The sequence below is a fragment of the Procambarus clarkii genome, chromosome 83, assembly GCF_040958095.1.
Source record: "Procambarus clarkii isolate CNS0578487 chromosome 83, FALCON_Pclarkii_2.0, whole genome shotgun sequence".
In the NCBI taxonomy this organism is placed as follows: Eukaryota; Metazoa; Arthropoda; class Malacostraca; order Decapoda; family Cambaridae; genus Procambarus; species Procambarus clarkii.
Window position 1 is genome coordinate 6,401,054 of NC_091232.1, and position 19,202 is coordinate 6,420,255.

Consider the following 19,202-nt stretch of genomic DNA (forward strand, 5'->3'; position numbering starts at 1 on the left):
CAAACAACAATTATGAAATGTATTTTGTTGTTAAGTTGTGTGTTTAGTGGGATTTTATGCTCTGAGGTACAGGGGGTTTGAGGGGGGACAAGAAGAGATAGTGTACAAGGAAGAAGAGAAAAGAGATGGGGTATAAAGTGGGTAAAGAAGGAGATGGGGGAGAGGACGAGGGGAAAGGGGAAAGGGGGGAGAGAGAAGTGAGGGGTATGTGTGTCTTGTTATTATGTGTATGAGTGTGTATATGTATCCACTATTTGCTGCCTATATCCCAGGTATCTATTTACAGTAGCTTGATGAGGACAAGCATCAGGTGAAAAACTCTTCGAATTTATTTAAAATATAAGAAATATTGAGAAGAATCGTGTTAGAAACATTGATCTTGCCCTTTCGGTCATATTCAAAAACATACATATATATATATATATATATATATATATATATATATATATATATATATATATATATATATATATATATATATATATATATATATATATATATATATATATATTCAGTATATATATATATATATATTATTAAATATGACCGAAAAAGTAAGATTAATAATTCTAACACGAATTTTCTCAATCTTTCGTACATACGAAAGATACGTACGAAAGACTGTACGAAAGATTGAGAAAATTCGTGTTAGAATTATAAATCTTACTTTTTCGGTCATATTTAATAATATATGTCTACAGGAAAGACTGCTACCAAAATATACTAATATATATATATATATATATATATATATATATATATATATATATATATATATATATATATATATATATATATATATATATATATATATGTATATATATATATATATATATATATATATATATATATATATATATATATATATATATATATATATATATATATATATTTATATATATATATATATATGAAAGTTAGGTTTGGAATGACAGTGTTGTGGGCCACAGCGACGTGGCTGGTGTGGCCGCCGAGAATGATTGACTCGTTCACTTTATTTTTGCCAGTTGGGCTGTGTGTTCTTTCTTTTTTGTATTATTGCTGATATTTTAAATAGTGCCCAGAGGCACCATAGCCCGTCACTTGTCATATATTATTGATATTGTGTTTGTTAATTATTGATTTCATTATTACACCGGATGTTATTGTTTTAGGGGGTGGACACAATTTCGAATTTCATCTAATGTTATTAACAGAAAAGATAAAAATGCTATATTGGATTTTTAACGTTATTGACATATGCAGTTAACAACAATAACGTAATATTCTCTATTAAAAATCGTTGAAAACACTAAATATTGGTTATGAGGTATCCTTTTACGTAGCGTCGTGGGTCAGCAACAGATACCTTTTATATATACACTAACATGGCTCCTCATTAACATGGAGTCATTATTTTTGACATATAAATATCAAACCGGCAACTGACAGAAGTAAACATCAAAATTCTGCTCACAATGGGCGGCTTCCAGCCAGCACAATATGAATGCAAGTGAGCACCCGCTGTATCCACAGTCTCTGAGGGGCTCAAACTGCACCGTATATCAAGGGCTCAACACACATAAAGCGAGGGGCTCAACACATAAAGCGAGGGCTCACCAATGCACTTCAAGAGCACACTTACGCTGAATACCAATATTATTGTCAGGCAACTGATTCAAAATGACTATATAAACAGGCGATGAGTCACAATAACGTGGCTAAAGTATGTTGACCAGACCACACACTAGAAGGTGAAGGGACGACGACGTTTCGGTCCATCCTGGACCATTTTCAAGTCGATTGTGACTTGAGAATGATCCAGGACGGACCGAAACGTCGTCGTCCCTTCACCTTCTAGTGTGTGGTCTGATCAACATGACTATATAAATGCTATAGACGTGGTCTTTACCCCATAATTTGATATTTCTATTTCTATCACTTCTATCACAAAAACTTTTCCCCTCCCTGAAAAGTGACTGAAAAGGTAGTTAAATCCTGGAACTTTACGACTTTTATATATTATCTAATGACTTTCCTGACTTCACACTAACATCTTGCCTCCCACGGTACACAGTTTATCTCAACACGTGAACTGCCAGTTGTAATCCTGGCTGACGTCTGATGCGTTTCAGACGTTGGATTTATCTATATTACTCTCTTATCTGTTCGATGTTGAAAATACAGCTGTGTTCATCGATGTTGAAAATACAGCTGTGTTCATCGATGTTGAAAATACAGCTTTCATCGATGTTGAAAATACAGCTTTGTTCATCGATGTTGAAAATACAGCTGTGTTCATCGATGTTGCAAATACTGCAAATATTCTATTAGGCGATGTTTAAATGCAGAGATGATCAGAGTGAAATCTTTCTTAAAGATCCCAAGGAAGGTCAGGTTATCTTGAGATGATTTCGGGGCTTTAGTGTCCCCGCGGCCCGGTCCTCGACCAGGCCTCCACCCCCAGGAAGCAGCCCGTGACAGCTGACTAACACCCAGGTACCTATTTTACTGCTAGGTAACAGGTCCCTAGGTGCTAGGTGCTAGGTCCCTCTTACCTTCTGCTTCCTAATAAATAGGTTGCCCTGATGGCTCTTTCTTCTTAAGAAGCAGGTCACATTTACTTGTAGTCTTAGACCCAACCACTTGGACAGGTTGGAACAGCGGTGGACCTGCTTCTTTCGGGTTATTGTTCGATCCCCGATGTTCCAAGAGGCTGTGCACCATTCCTTCCCTCCCTCCGTGAGTCCTATCTCAGATCCTTGTCCTCACATCTCTTCCTAGTGAGATGTGAGTCAGTATAGTCATACTGGCGTATGACTATATTAGTACTCTCTCATAATAACTTTACCTGGTGGACTTAAACTTGCGTCGGACGTAGAAACAATGGGCAGAGTTTCTTTCACCCTATGCCCCCTGTTACCTAGCAGTAAAATAGGTACCTGGGTGTTAGTCAGCTGTCACGAGCTGCTTCTTGGGGGTGGAGGCCTGGTCGAGGACCGGGCCGCGGGGACACTAAAGCCCCGAAATCATCTCAAGATAACCTCAAGATAACCGCCAGTCTCTTGAGAGCAGCTCCAGACTCTTGCTACGGCTCTTTGTCTACTTTGGGCTAACACCATCAACAGTCTAACCATTCTAAGAGTCGTCTAAGAGCACTAATGACTGAGAGCGCGCTTCTCACCAGGATTATATGCCAAGTGAGGTCTCAAAAGCCAATTGAATGCGCGGGCTCTCACAACTCTGTCATTGAGCATTTTTGCTGATCGATTTTTCGCCTCTCATTCAATCACAGATAACCTTAATGTCACCTTTCCTCATTGGCTTACACACATCAGGTGACACCGCCTTGGAAGTTACCTCAGAGTCCCCCATGAACTCTGCTATCTCCTCAGGAAGACAAATAATGCGGTAAATAAATCATAAACGTTATCATACGTTATCATACGTCCAAACTTTAACCAAATATCACCTATAACATACGGAATTAAGGGCAAATATAACATTCTCTCAAGAACAGTATAATATATGGTATATTATTTGACACACATAACATCATATCACTAAACTTGAACTCACTAGCCTCTTGATTTCTCAAAAAAAACTCCTAACCTAAACGGAAACTGACAAACCCAACCAGCCCACCTAACCTAACCTAACCTAACCTAACCTGTCGAGACCGATGCATAGAAAACGTAAATATTTGTAAGCCTTTTCAGAATAGGCTGAATAGGTAACGTTGGTTACGCTAACGTAACAAAAACGAGACCTATTAGTTGAGATAACGGATGATAACTGTTGAGATAACTAACAACAGTACCGGCGTAAAAGCGTATTCTAACAAGAGTGCTGACGTCATTAATGAAAAAAATGTCGCTGAAATCACGTTACCAAAGGATAAGAAAGTGTTGCGTTACTGGGAGCCGCGCTGACGTCACAGGTAACTAATGTGACGTCACAGGTAGCTAACATGACGTCACAGGTAGCTAACATGACGTCACAGGTAGCTAACATGACGTCATAGGTAGTTAATATGACGTCACAGGTAGCTAACATGACGTCACAGGTAGCTAACACGACGTCATAGGTAGTTAATATGACGTCACAGGTAACTAACATGACGTCACAGGTAGCTAACATGACGTAAAAAATATGACTTCTGACGCTCTCGTCAGGTGTTTAGATATGACGCGTGACATATCTGCCTGTCACGGACAAGACAGACGCCAGGTGTGACAGATCTGTTTGTCTTGGACAGTAGCTCGAACACGTGACACACCTGTCTATCGGATCCCGGTAACAGTTCGAACGCAACATGTATCTCTGACGTCATCAAAGTGGAAGGGAAGGGAACTATCAGGGAGGGAAAGCGCCAAGCCATTACGACTATATAGCACTGGGAAGGGGTCAGGATGGGGATTTGGGATGGGACGGGGGAAAGGAATGGTGCCCATCCACTTGTGGACGGTCGGGGATTGAACGCCGACCTGTATGAAGCGAGACTGTCGCTCTACCGTCCGACCCAAGTGGTTGGGTATCATCAAAGGGAAGTATGACGATATCAGAGCGGAGTGTGACGTCATCAAAGTGAAATGTGACATCATCAGAGTGGAGTGTGACGTCATCACATTCCGAGACAGTGTTGCCACGCGTCACCCTCCAATGTTATCATTATTTTGTTTTCTTTCAAGAAAGCGTATATCAAATTAGAGAACATTTATTTCAATAGTTTGTGTTCCTTTCTTCTCTTTGTTTTGTCAGCCTTTAAGTTGATTTGTCAATTGCACTGAATGTTGCATCTCAAGAGTTGTGTCCCTCTAGCGAACAAGGGAAGGTATGGTTGTACATTTGTAATCCTGCATAAGTGTCCACGTAAGGAAATGACACTAACATTAACAGAGGGGTTGAGCTCTGGCTCTTTAGCCCCGCCTCTCAACTATCAATCAACTGGTGTACAGGTTCCTGAGCCTACTGGGCTGTGTCATGTCTACATTTGAAACTGTGTATGGAGTCAGCCTCCACCACATCACTGCCTAATGCATTCCATCTGTTAGTTACTCTGACACTGAAAATATTCCTTCTAACGTCCCTGTGGCTCAGTTAGCTACTCAGTTTCCACCTGTGTCCCCTTTGTTCGCAACCCTCCCGTGCTAAACAATTTATCTTTATCTACCCTGTCAATTCCTCTGAGAATTTGATAGATAGTGATCATATCTCCCCTAACTCTAGTCTTCTAGTGTCGTGAGGTTCAGTTCTAGCAATCTTTCCTGTAGCTCATACCTCTCAGCTCGGGGACCAGCCTGGTGGCATATATCTGAACCTTTTCTAACTTCATTTTGTGTTTGACTAGATGTGGATACCAGGCAGGAGCCGCATATTCCACTATTGGTCTGACATATGAGGTATACAAGTTTCTGAATAATTCCTCACACAACTTTCTGAAGGCAGTTCTCATGTTCGTCAGTCTTGCATACGCCACTGATGTTATCCTTTTGATGTGGGCTTCAGGGGGACAAGTCTGGTATGATATCAACCCCAAGTGTACTTATGTGTACTTATCCATGTGTATATTTACGTGTTTGTACGTGTATGGCATGCCAATATATTTTTTTTTATTTAAGATTAGTGTACGGATGGGATGGAAATGTAATAAAAAAGGGAAGGGGGAAAGGAAAGGATGGGGAATGAGGCTGAAGGAAGGGGGTTGGAGTGAAGGGAGGGGGGTGAAGGGGGGGTGGTGAAGGGGGGGTGTAAGCCTATTTTACCTTCCGTTTTCTGTCATTTGTTTACCTTTTGGTTTCTGTTAATTTTTACCTTCCTTTTTCTGTCATTTGTTTACCTTCCGTTTTCTGTCAATTTTTACCTTCGTTTTCTGTCACTTATTTTGGCTTCCATTTTATTTTCACGTATTTTGCCTCCCAGATTCTTTCATTTATTTTACTTCCCGTTTTCTGTCATTTGTTTTACCTTCTGTTTTTTTTTTTGTTATTTAATCTCCCAATTCAATAATGTTAAATTCCTGTTTCATAAATTCGTGTTACTTCCTGCTTCATAAATCTGTTTTATATTATTTTTCAAACATCTGTTTCTATTTGTTTTTAGTCATAAATATGCGTTCATTTTTGTTCACGTGTGTTCCAACTCCTCTTTACTTTCAAACATCAGTTTTCTTCTTGGTTTTCTGTAATGCCTAATATTTATTTTCCTCTTTTACGTAAACTTTTGGCGACCATTTTCTATGATTATGTTTAAGCTACCCCTTATTCATTTATGAAACTCACAAATGCTTTTAACTCTCAGATAACTTTCTCCAAAATCTTAACTGCAAAACTTATTGAAATTGATCAAAATTGATCACACTTCACTAACTGGAACTCAGGAGCACTATCACCAGTAAGTCACAATCAAAGCCTCAAATTCCCTGGAAACACAAACCGAAACTGTCTCTATTTTCCGCTTGTTACAACTTGTAATAAAGTTGTTACATCTTGGCATAACGTGTTTATGACGTGTTAGAACGTTGTTACAACTTGCTATATTGGTTGTTATAACTGGTTAGGAGGTGTTAAAACTTGTTCGAACGTTGTACCAACGTCGTAGTTTTCGGTAGTATTGGAGCCGGTCGGCCGAGCGGACAGCACGCTGGACTTGTGATCCTGTGCTCCCGGGTTCGATCCCGGGGGCCGACGAGAAACATTGGGCAGAGTTTCTTTCACCCTATGCTCCTGTTACCTAGCAGTAAAATAGGTACCTGGGTGTTAGTCAGCTGTCACGGGCTGCTTCCTGGGGGTGGAGGCCTGGTCGAGGACCGGGCCGCGGGGACACTAAAGCCCCGAAATCATCTCAAGATAACCTCAAGATAACCACCCTGTGCCCCTGTTACCTAGCAGTAAAATAGGTACCTGGGTGTTAGTCAGCTGTCACGGGCTGCTTCCTGGGGGTGGAGGCCTGGTCGAGGACCGGGCCGCGGGGACACTAAAGCCCCGAAATCATCTCAAGATAACCTCAAGAACCTTGGTGTGTGTTTGGCGGGAATCCATTCTTCACCAGAAAAACTCGTTAAATACGAACAACTTTAGCGTTTAACCTTCCGCTATTTGGCCTGTGCTTTCTAAACCCCCAAAACCCTTTTCCCTGCTGTTATGTTCTCTTGTTATTGATTCGAGATAGTTCATTATAGGGGGCGATGTGGCCCATTGTAATGTGTTGCGCTTTCATATGTTATAGGGGTGGGGGAGGGCCGGGAAGGTCAAGGGTCATTTGGTGATACGAAGCGTCATTTATCTCGTTCGCTAATTTTTAGACAATGGGGGGGGGGGGGCGGTCAGTGTTCTAGCTCACATAAGGCCAAGAGATTTATCATTTCCCTCGTTTATTGAAGGAATGGTCAGGTAAAATGAAATTTTGTTTATTGGGGGAAAAGATTAGATACGGTCAGTTAGTTGGGCAAAAGGTCATGTCTAATATATATATATATATATATATATATATATATATATATATATATAGAGAGAGAGAGAGAGAGAGAGAGAGAGAGAGAGAGAGAGAGAGAGAGAGAGAGAGAGAGAGAGAGAGAGAGAGAGAGAGAGAGAGAACAATGTTTTTAAAAAAATTCCTTCAACGATTTGTTTTCCTTTCACGGGTTTTGAAGTTATTACGACGAGTAACTTAAAGAAAACACATATTACAAATCCCACAACTGGGAACATGGACCCGAGCCCGTGACAACATTGACATACATCAGAATCACGCGAATGATTTCCTTATTGGAAATTCAATACTTTTACCAGATTGAAAATATTGCTGCTAAAAATTTAAATGTCAGACTTTAAAATCTTTACATAGATCAAAATTACGCAGGCAGTTATAACCATTATGAGAAATAAAGAATCATAGACACATTTAACAGCCACTTCTAGAATTTTAAACCGTTGCCAGAACTAAATTTTTTAATAAAGAATTTTAATGTAATTTCCAGCATTAAAAAATAGCTCCAAGAATGACAATTCACAACCAGAATTAAAAACTAACAAATTAAATTACTACTCCCAGAATTAAAATCTTTTACACAAAAACTTCTGAAATATACAATAGATAAACCTGGAAGGAGTAAAAATTCCCAACATTGACCATTTCCAGAAATAAATCGGCAAGCAAAATTTAAACCCACAAAAAAAAATTAAACTCACAACTAGAAATAAGAAAAAAATAACGAAAATAAAAATCAACAGCTGGAGTTTGCAATAAAAATGCATTTCAGCTGATCCTACCTTGTCATCCCTTTAGCCCCTCCCCCTTTCCCCATTACTCCCCCTTCCCCATTACTCCCCCTCCCTTAACCCTACCCCAACCCATGTTGCTGCCTCACCCCCGCACGCAACCGTCAGACTCATAATTGGAGAAAGAATACAAGATCGCCTGGAAAATTAAGGAAAAGATGCGATGGTCGAAATACCTGGGGGTCAAAGGGAGTTGGAAGGTGCTTCTTGATTGGTCAGATTTATGACCAATCAGCTGATAGCATGGCGGATTTTTTTTTTTTTAGGATGAACTGGCGTTATTTAGTTATTAATTCTTATTTTATTATTGGTTAGTTAGCCAGAAGCTCTGATCCCAGGCAGGAATATCACGAAAAAAAGTAATTATTAACATTTTTGGGTGTAATAATTTTTGATATAATAGTTGATGGGTTATAATGTTTATGGAATATGAATAATGTTGAGAAATGTTGTCTCTCTCTCTCTCTCTCTCTCTCTCTCTCTCTCTCTCTCTCTCTCTCTCTCTCTCTCTCTGACCAGACCACACACTAGAAGGTGAAGGGACAACGACGTTTCGGTCCGTCCTGGACCATTCTCAAGTCGATTGTAAGAATTGTCCAGGGCGGACCGAAACGTCGTCGTCCCTTCACCTTCTAGTGTGTGGTCTAGTCATCTCTCTCTCTCTCTCTCTCTCTCTCTCTCTCTCTCTCTCTCTCTCTCTCTCTCTCTCTCTCTCTCTCTCTCTCTCTCTCTCTCTCTCTCTCTTTCTCTCTCTCTCTCTCTCTCTCTCTCTCTCTCTCTGACCAGACCACACACTAGAAGGTGAAGGGACAACGACGTTTCGGTCCGTCCTGGACCATTCTCAAGTCGATTGTAAGAATTGTCCAGGGCGGACCGAAACGTCGTCGTCCCTTCACCTTCTAGTGTGTGGTCTAGTCATCTCTCTCTCTCTCTCTCTCTCTCTCTCTCTCTCTCTCTCTCTCTCTCTCTCTCTCTCTCTCTCTCTCTCTCTCTCTCTCTCTCTCTCTCTTTCTCTCTCTCTCTCTCTCTCTCTCTCTCTCTCTCTCTCTCTCTCTCTCTCTCTCTCTCTCTCTCTCTCTCTCTCTCTCTCTCTCTCTCTCTCTCTCTCTCTCGAATTTACTGGCAAATAATAATAATTAAGGCCAGTTTGTACAGCTCTTATCATCATATTTATTGACATTTGATGTTCACTGGATAAGGCAAGTAGCGCCTGAGATGTCCGTTCAGCCAGTTATAACGCTTCATGACCAGTGTGGGATGGCTATTGGCCAGTACTTATGACGGGCGAGTCTGATTGTCCAATCATAAAGTTTTCTGTCAAACGAGGGTGTTTATTGGTTAGTGCGTATGGTGTAGGCATCCGAGGAACTAATCATAAACTCCCATGATCAGGGAAGTGGTGATTGGTTGAGGCTCATGGCGTGATAAAGGTTATCACGTTATCTTAAGTTTTGGTGTGATGATTCAGGACGGGTTATGATGATTTACCCATCGTAAACTTTCACGGTAAGTGAGTCTGATGACTCGTTAAATGAGAAGCCGCGAGGGTGATGATTTGTTGACTGTAAAGGCTGATGATTTGTTGATTGTGAAGCCCCGCCGGTGATGATTTGTTGATTGTAAAGGGTGATGATTTGTTGACTGTGAAGCAGAGGGAGGGAATTATGAAGGAGAAAGCGCCAAGCCATTACGACTATATAGCACTGGGAAGGACCCAGGATAAGGATTTGGGATGGGACGGGGGGGAAGGAATGGTACCCAACCACTTGGACGGTCCGGGATTGAACGCCGACCTGCATGAAACGAGACCGTCGCTCTACCGTCCAGTCCAAGTGGTTGGGGAGGATAATGATTGCTTCCTCTTAAGTGAACGGAACTGCTACATATATATCACCAGCTCCAAATACAACAGGAACTAATGAAGCAATATAAAAGATAAAAAAAAACTGTACAAGAAACAAATGAACGGATAATGAAAACTTTGGATGATGATTCTACCTTTTGTCATGCGATGATAAAACGAAAAGAAATGGTGAAAAAATGTTTAAATGTCGAATTACGGTTGAATAATGAATATGACGTCTTGAGGAGAGATTTCCAGGAGGACATACAGGAAGGACATTATCCAAGAATAAAAATATATGAGACGGGAAAATTTTTTTGGAACTATGAACGCTGATTGTCCAGCAACTGTGGTGGTGGGTCTTTCTGCCCCCCCCCTGGGTGGGTTGTGGTGGTGGGTCTTTCTGCCCCCTCCCCCCCTGGGTGGGTTGTGGTGGTGGGTCTTTCTGCCCCCCCCCCCCTGGGTGGGTTGTGGTGGTGGGTCTTTCTGCCCCCCCCCCTGGGTGGGTTGTGGTGGTGGGTCTTTCTGCCCCCCTCCCCCCCTGGGTGGGTTATGGTGGTGGGTCTTTACCTCCTACCGGTGGGTACTTCACACTGTCCTGCTCAGAGGGAGGTGGGTTATACCCTCAAGCAATATATGGGAATTGTCTGTCGAAAAAGCAAATCATTACACGTAGTCAAATGTTGCATCAATGTTGCTATAGGAGCGTCTAGAGACTAGCGCAAGTGTCTTCTAACCCCCAGTGTTCTTCCTCAGGGAAAGATGGCCGGGTAAGCAGGCTGGCGGCAAGTCACGGGAGCCGGGAGGGCAGTGGGGGCCCGGGTGGGGGCGGGCCCACCCCAGGGGGCGGCATCCCCGGCACCAGCGGGCCACCCCCACCCTCAGCAGCTGGCACTGCTGGAGGCACTGCCCGCCGGGGAGGCACGACCACCGGACAAGGCGGGCCTGGTCGAGGTCCCTCGTCGTCGGGCCAGGTAGGAGGCGGTGAGGGTGGCCAGTATGGTGTAGGTGGCCCTGGGGGTGGCCCTGGCGGCGGCGGCGGCGGGGGTGGCGGCACCCTTGAGGACACCCTGGAGCAATGGAGTCGGAACCCGCTACTGTGCTGGCTGTGTGAGGAGCTGTACGACGAGCCCTGCCTCCTGGCCTGCTACCACACCTTCTGCACACGCTGCCTTAGACCCAGGCTCCACGACTCCAAGATCGTCTGTCCACTCTGTGGGTAAGTCCTGTCTTGTCCTATTGCCTTAGTGCCTACCTCTGTGGGTAAGTCCTGTCTTGTCCTATTGCCTTAGTGCCTACCTCTGTGGGTAAGTCCTGTGTTGTGTTATTGCCTTAGTGCCTACCTCTGTAGGTAAGTCCTGTGTTGTCCTAATGATTTAGTGCCTACCTCTGTGTATATATCTCTTTCATAATCCGTCTACTTCTCTCTCTCTCTCTCTCTCTCTCTCTCTCTCTCTCTCTCTCTCTCTCTCTCTCTCTCTCTCTCTCTCTCTCTCTCTCTCTCTCTCTCTCTCTCTCTCTCTCTCCCTGTTCACAAACTGGTATTCCCGTCTTGCTGCCTTGCTCTAGGGGTACTTGAGTACCGGTGACGTGACGGAGTACCATCATTATCATCCCTGTGACGGGGGCCGCCACCCTAATGATACCTCATTATCCCTTCCTCACATTGCTTCTCTGTCTCTCTCTCTTTGCCTCTCATCACCCTCTCTCCGTCACTCATAACCCCCTTATCTCCTCTTTCCGTCACTCATTACCCTTTCTCTCCCCCTCTCCGTCACTCTTAACCCCCTTTCTATCATTCGTAACTCCCTCCCCTCTTCCTGTTACGCATATCCCTTCCCTCGTCCCCTCTTCGTCACGTTATTACTCCTAAATACCATCTTGAGGTTATCTTGAGATGATTTCGGGGCTTTTTTAGTGTCCTCGCGGCCCGGTCCTCGACCAGGCCTCCACCCCCAGGAAGCAGCCCGTGACAGCTGACTAACACCCAGGTATCTATTTTACTGCTAGGTAACAGGGGCATAGGGTGAAAGAAACTCTGCCCATTGTTTCTCGCCGGCGCCTGGGATCGAACCCAGGACCACAGGATCACAAGTCCAGCGTGCTGTCCGCTCGGCCGACCGGCTCCCTCTATGACCATGATTTATTATTGTTAACCGTACGTCAACCAGTGTACCACAGTTCACCACTAAACCATAGATCAACAGTGCACCACACCACCAAACAATAGGTTGCCCAGACCACACACTAGAAGGTGAAGGGACGACGACGTTTCGGTCCGTCCTGGACCGTTCTCAAGTCGATTGTGAGAATGACGCGAGAATCGACTTGAGAATGGTCCAGGACGGACCGAAACGTCGTCGTCCCTTCACCTTCTAGTGTGTGGTCTGGTCAACTTACTTTAGCCACGTTATTGTGACTCATCACCTGCACTAAACAATAGGCTACAGATGCTTGCCATTGCCATGATAAACCTTTGAATTATCCAAGCAACCAATGAAGGGCTGACGACGCTCCGCCCTTGAACGCGGCAATATGGCGACCCAAAATGGCAGCAAATATGGCGGGACATTTGAAGCTAGTCACTGAAAGACTTTCATGTTCTCAAACGGCTGCGGCTGTAAATAACAGGGAGAATGTCTTATGGCATTTACAATATTTTACCGTTTATGATCCAATCAGCTTAATGCTCTATAATCTCTAGTGAAATTGTTATTTCTCAGCAGCTAATCAACGAAAAGCCTATTTTTTTTCAGCCAATAGAAGTACGTTTTGGAACCATCGACAAACGTATTAGTGAGAATACGAGAATCGTTAATCTATTAATCTATCGTTAAAACGAGAATCTATTATATTGTTAAACGAAGGTCTTCTCAGGAACCAATCAGCGTGATTTTTATATTGTTAAACGAAAGCTTTCTCTGGAACCAATCAGCGAGAGGCTTTCATGACTTCAAAATCTCTGCCATTTATGAACCAATTAGCAGGAGGCCATTAAAGCGCTGAACGCATTTTTGACTTAAGAATCAATCTGCTGAAGGCTTTCATAGCGGCGAATATCTTTTGTTTTCATTTACGAGCCAATCACCAAGAGTCTTTTAAAGCGGCCAATTTCTTTGTTAGTTATGAGCCAATCAGTTGAGAGGCTTTTAAAGCGTTGAACGAGTGTGCGTCACTTAGCAGCCAATCAACGAGAAGCTTTGATGATTCCGAACACTCAAGTGTTCGGAATCGTAGAGCGAACTGACGAGAAACAACTGCCATAGTATATATTAAAACCATTTGACTACTCACCGAAAGCGTCAGAAATGGCTTCTTCCGCTTCAACGTTATCAGGGCCCGTCCCAGATAACAAGATGTTTACATTGTGCTATTTCGGAGATAACCAATCACATAGCTCGCTCAATGACGTCACTCGCCCGAATCTCTTTAGCTCACCTTACGGAGGCAAGACAGAAAGCGCCAGCGACCTTTGACACGGGAGAAACGACCAGTCAACAAAAGTATTGGATTAAGCTCCATACCTTTGATGCCGTGAAAGCCGAGCCCTCCAGGCTTGATGCTCCTGTGACGTCACTCACTACTGACACGAGCACCCACAGCAAGTATTAATGGCGTCATCCGCCCCGGCCACACGCCGTGGAGAAGCGTAGCGGGTAACCAATTAGCTAAAAGCATCCGTAAGGTCAGGCGTCTCGCTCGGGAAAGGTCAACAACCAGAGAAAGGGATCAGGACCTATGACGTCTGCGCTCACAACCAATGACGTCAGGCGCTCAAATATGAAAGGTCGCCAGGCCTGCTGGAAGCAGCAGCGGCAACGTCACTCTTCTATAATAAAATTCGCAAACCAGCGAGAGGCATCGATGACGTCACGAGCCTTGCATACTGCAGCCAACCAATCAGCGAGAAGTAAGGCTGATGGCCCGGAGCTTGGCGCACCAATCCGCGACGAGCAGTGATGACGTCGCACACCTTAAATCCATTGGAACCCACCAACCAGAAAGAAACATCAGTGACGTCACACCTCATACACTTTGCAACCCAGCTATTCGTAAATTTCCGAGAATAAAATATGAAATCTTTACCCACCGCTCCCTCTCTATCCTGCCCCGTCTCCCTCCCATCTCCTATCCCATCCGATTTACATTTCCCCTCTCCCATTACCCCTTCCGCAAATTGATAGGGAAAGTTTGCTAATCCTTCTTAACGTTCAGATTATCGCCAAGGTTCTGGCAATAAACTAAAAAGGGGCGCATCACACAGCTGGATTAAGCGAAGGAGAGGCTGATGGTGAAAGCCCAAAGTTGCCTCATTAGAATTTTTTTCTGTAGTCATTACCTGTTGTGGCTTCTACAGCTGCTGCTTCTCAGACGGGCACAGGGTTGACTTCTTCCTCCTGAACGCACGTTCACGCACGCATACACGCATTGTGCCGTGTCCGCGGGTTCGATTCTCGCAGCAGGACAGATGCGTTGGCCAAAATATCCGTTTACCTGATGCCTCTGTTCATCTAGCAGTAAGACAAAGAAATGTAGCAAAGATTTAGTCAACTGTTGTGGGTTGCATCTTTGCAATGGTCAGTAGTTGGTCTAGCAGATATGATTGATTGAGTAGGCCGGATCTCATTATATTAGACAATAGGCAGTTGGAAAGCCATGGGTCCAAGAACAGATGGATTGATTTTTCAGGCTCAAATAGTTGAATATAAATAGGTGAATACACACACACACACACACACACACACACACACACACACACACACACACACACACACACACACACACACACACACACACACACACACACACACACTTACACTTTATCTCAAAGAACATCCACGTATGAACAGCTCAGCGCCTCAGAAAAACAAAAAGGAACAACTTTGAGAGCGGACACAGACACCCTTGTTTACATTCCGTTTGTGTTGTCTTATATTTCAAGTGCGCGCCTTATTTTCTCAAGACTGCGAGATATTGGGCGCTGGCGGGAAAAACGGGCCATTCCATTGGTCCGTACGAGACAGCGACAACCAATCACACACCACTCGACGTCTCTCTTTCTAATATTCCCGCCAGAATCCTCGAATGGGAAGCGTCGATGGTAATATATTTCGTTCCATTGAATACACATTATACCTAAAAAAAAAAGTCCTACAATTCAGAGGAAAAAGTTGAGACTGCCAACACTTATTAAGAAAATCGTTTGAGTTAGATAAATCAGGAGTGGAAACCTGTTCACCAGTTGATTAAAAATTGAGAGGCGGACCAAAGATCCGAATAATGAGCAAATGTAAATGGGATCAGATAAGTGATTTATAAATCTGAATATTTTTTTATCCACTCTGGGGGAGATTCTGAAAATGTTTACAACCATATTATAGGACACACATGCAACTAATCGGTTTGTATATATATATATATATATATATATATATATATATATATATATATATATATATATAATATATATATATATATATATATATATATATATATATATATATATATATCCATAGAACACATGCAACAAACTAGTTTATACTACCGTAGACAACTCATGCAACATAAGAGGTCTACGGTAGACAATTTCTTCCAAGACAATTTCAAACACACGTCAACTGACGTACACATGAGATAAACTCACGCAACGATGCAAAAAATATATACCTTTGCGTCTGGGAAAATTTGCGTATGCAGGAAAAAATATACGCATTAAGATTACGTTTTCATTAAAGTCGCTTAAAAAATTGACGTATACAGCAAAGACGTTTAATTTGACGTAAACATGCAAAATATTCACGGGAAGACGTAAATATAAACGGATTTATGAAAACACAATCCAACTTTCTTACTTAAATAAACGGACGCAGACAGACGGACTTAACTGTATCCACACTGCCAGGCCAGGGGCGGACTGGTTCAGACCCCACCAGCCCAGAGGCGGGCTGGTTCAGACCCCGCCAGCCCAGAGGCGGGCTGGTTCAGACCCCGCCAGCCCAGAGGCGGACTGGTTCAGACCCCGCCAGCCCAGAGGCGGGCTGGTTCAGACCCCGCCAGCCCAGAGGCGGGCTGGTTCAGACCCCGCCAGGCCAGAGGCGGGCTGGTTCAGACCCCGCCAGGCCAGAGGCGGGCTGGTTCAGACCCCGCCAGACTAGGGGCGGGCTGGTTCAGACCCCGCCAGACTAGGGGCGGGCTGGTTCAGACCCCGCCAGGCCAGAGGCGGGCTGGTTCAGACCCCACCAGCCCCTCGTGTCTTGAAATATTTCGCCATTTGCCTACGCTCCTCTGACCGCTTTGTCTCTCTCGTTTCATTTTTCACCGATTTTTCATAACTTTTTTTTTTTGCATATACCTGTGTGTCTGTCTGTCTGTCTGTCTGCATATTTTGATAAAGCTTTCCTTTACTTTTATCTCCCTTTCTCCTGTCCATCGCTTACTCTACCGTCTCTTTTTTTTCTCCTAAACTAAAGCTAGGGCACAGTAAGAATAATTTTGATGTTCACAATGTAGCTGCGAGCTAAGAGCTGTTATCCGACATTAGCATAATTGAAACCCGTCTCTAGAAACGTATTTAAAGATAAATTGATCTTGAAATTTATTTCAAGAGTTTATTGTTTTTTACAGAGCGAGAGAATTGTGTTCCAAATGTGAGGACACACACACACACACACACACACACATCTTCGACTCCCTCCAGAAGGACTCATGTTCCACAATATATTATTGTAACATTTGTATTGATTTTTATTGGCTAAATATATATATATATATATATATATATATATATATATATATATATATATATATATATATATATATATATATATATTTATATATACAAATTTGGCCACTTTTAGTAATTCAATCAGATCTTCTTCCCGAGAGGCCGCTGCCAACATGTACTGCCACACAGGACACACATCACACATTCTGAGCTCATCATGGGTCAGTGGGTAGTGTGTATGCTTGCGGAGTCCACGGTCACGAGTTCGATCCCATCGTATTGCCTCAATATAGACATATCCCGACGTATTATTTAATTTTGCATTATAAATAATATTTCCTTGACACAATTTATGTACAGTTTTGACTAATTTTGCACATTTCAATCACTATTTTTGGAATTGATCAGGACATTGATTGATGCATAAAATATGTTGTCTAAATTTCAGAAATGAATGGCATTAAGAGGATAGTGTTTAGGGGTGTTTACAACGTGCCAGAGACAATGAGTTGCATAGTTGATTATACAGTAGACAAAGAGGGCTACAATCTTGTACAGCTTCACATTCAATCACATAGTGTTGAAGTGAATGCTTAAATGGAACGTCTGTGAGTTCACCTTGTATCCGTCTGCCCTCCTCCGGGAAGACACGAGTGTCTCACGATGTCTCGATGTCCCGTGACCAGGAAGGTGACGATTGTCTCACGATATCTCGACGCCATATCACCAGGAAGGTGACGATTGTCTCACGATATCTCGACGCCATATCACCAGGAAGATGACGATTGTCTCACGATATCTCGATGTCACGTCACCAGGAAGGTGAGGAGTGTCTCACGATGTCTCGATGTCACGCCACCAGGAAGGTGACGATTGTCTCACGATATCTCGATGTCACGTCACCAGGAAGGTGACGATTGTCTCACGATATCTCGACGCCATATCACCAGGAAGGTGACGATTGTCTCACGATATCTCGACGCCATATCACCAGGAAGGTGACGATTGTCTCACGATATCTCGACGCCATATCACCAGGAAGATGACGATTGTCTCACGATATCTCGATGTCACGTCACCAGGAAGGTGAGGAGTGTCTCACGATGTCTCGATGTCACGCCACCAGGAAGGTGACGATTGTCTCACGATATCTCGATGTCACGCCACCAGGAAGGTGACGATTGTCTCACGATATCTCGATGTCACGTCACCAGGAAGGTGACGATTGTCTCACGATATCTCGACGCCATATCACCAGGAAGGTGACGATTGTCTCACGATATCTCGACGCCATATCACCAGGAAGATGACGATTGTCTCACGATATCTCGATGTCACGTCACCAGGAAGGTGAGGAGTGTCTCACAATGTCTCGATGTCACGCCACCAGGAAGGTGACGATTGTCTCACGATATCTCGATGTCACGCCACCAGGAAGGTGACGATTGTCTCACGATATCTCGATGTCACGTCACCAGGAAGGTGACGATTGTCTCACGATGTCTGTGTCTCCCTCTGCAGGAAGGTGACGGGGCTGAAGGAGGGACAACTGCCGCCCCGGGACAACTTGATGGTGTTCCTGGTGGAGTCGTCGTGCGAGGAGCGACCTCAGTGTGCCAACTGTGATAAAACAAACCAGTCCGCCATGTTCTTCTGCAACACCTGTGGTGAGTGTGTGGGGGAGGACCTGTGGGGGTGTGGGGGTGGACCTGTGGGTGTGTGGGGGTGGACCTGTGGGTGTGGGGGTGGACCTGTGGTGAGTGTGTGGGGGAGGACCTGTGGGGGTGTGGGGGTGGACCTGTGGTGAGTGTGTGGGGGAGGACCTGTGGGGGTGTGGGGGTGGACCTGTGGGGGTGTGGGGGTGGACCTGTGGGTGTGTGGGGGAGGACCTGTGGGTGTGTGGGGGAGGACCTGTGGGAGAGGACCTGTGGGGGTGTGGGGGTGGACCTGTGGGGGTGTGGGGGTGGACCTGTGGGGGTGTGGGGGTGGACCTGTGGGGGTGTGGGGGTGGACCTGTGGGGGTGTGGGGGTGGACCTGTGGGTGTGGGGGTGGACCTGTGGGTGTGGGGGTGGACCTGTGGGTGTGTGGGGGAGGACCTGTGGGTGTGGGGGAGGATTAATAGTTGTGGGGAGTAGAGCCAGTGGGCTGGGAGGAGGTTGGATGGGCATGAATGAGGGTTGAGGGTTGATGGGGATTCTGTTAGTAAGTAATGAGTAGAAAGCGCAAAGCTAGTATGACAGCACATGTGTGTGTGTGTGTGTGTGTGTGTGTGTGTGTATTGGTGGATGGGTTTGTGTTTCGATGGGTGTGGGTGTATAATGACGGGCGCGAGGGATTTGTAGGCGTTGTATATCTACATGTATAAATGAGTGGGTG

At 44.2% G+C, this 19,202-nt stretch overlaps 1 protein-coding gene across 1 annotated transcript in view; it reads left to right on the forward strand.

Moving 5' to 3' along the window:
- Positions 1-2,316: 2,316 nt before the first annotated feature.
- Positions 2,317-19,202, forward strand: part of LOC123768822 (uncharacterized) — a 62,349-nt gene continuing 45,463 nt past the window's right edge. Inside the window, 3 exon segments of the mRNA XM_069316187.1 lie at positions 2,317-2,371; positions 10,858-11,320; positions 18,347-18,492. Of these exon segments, the coding sequence (XP_069172288.1) occupies positions 2,317-2,371; positions 10,858-11,320; positions 18,347-18,492 (664 nt within the window).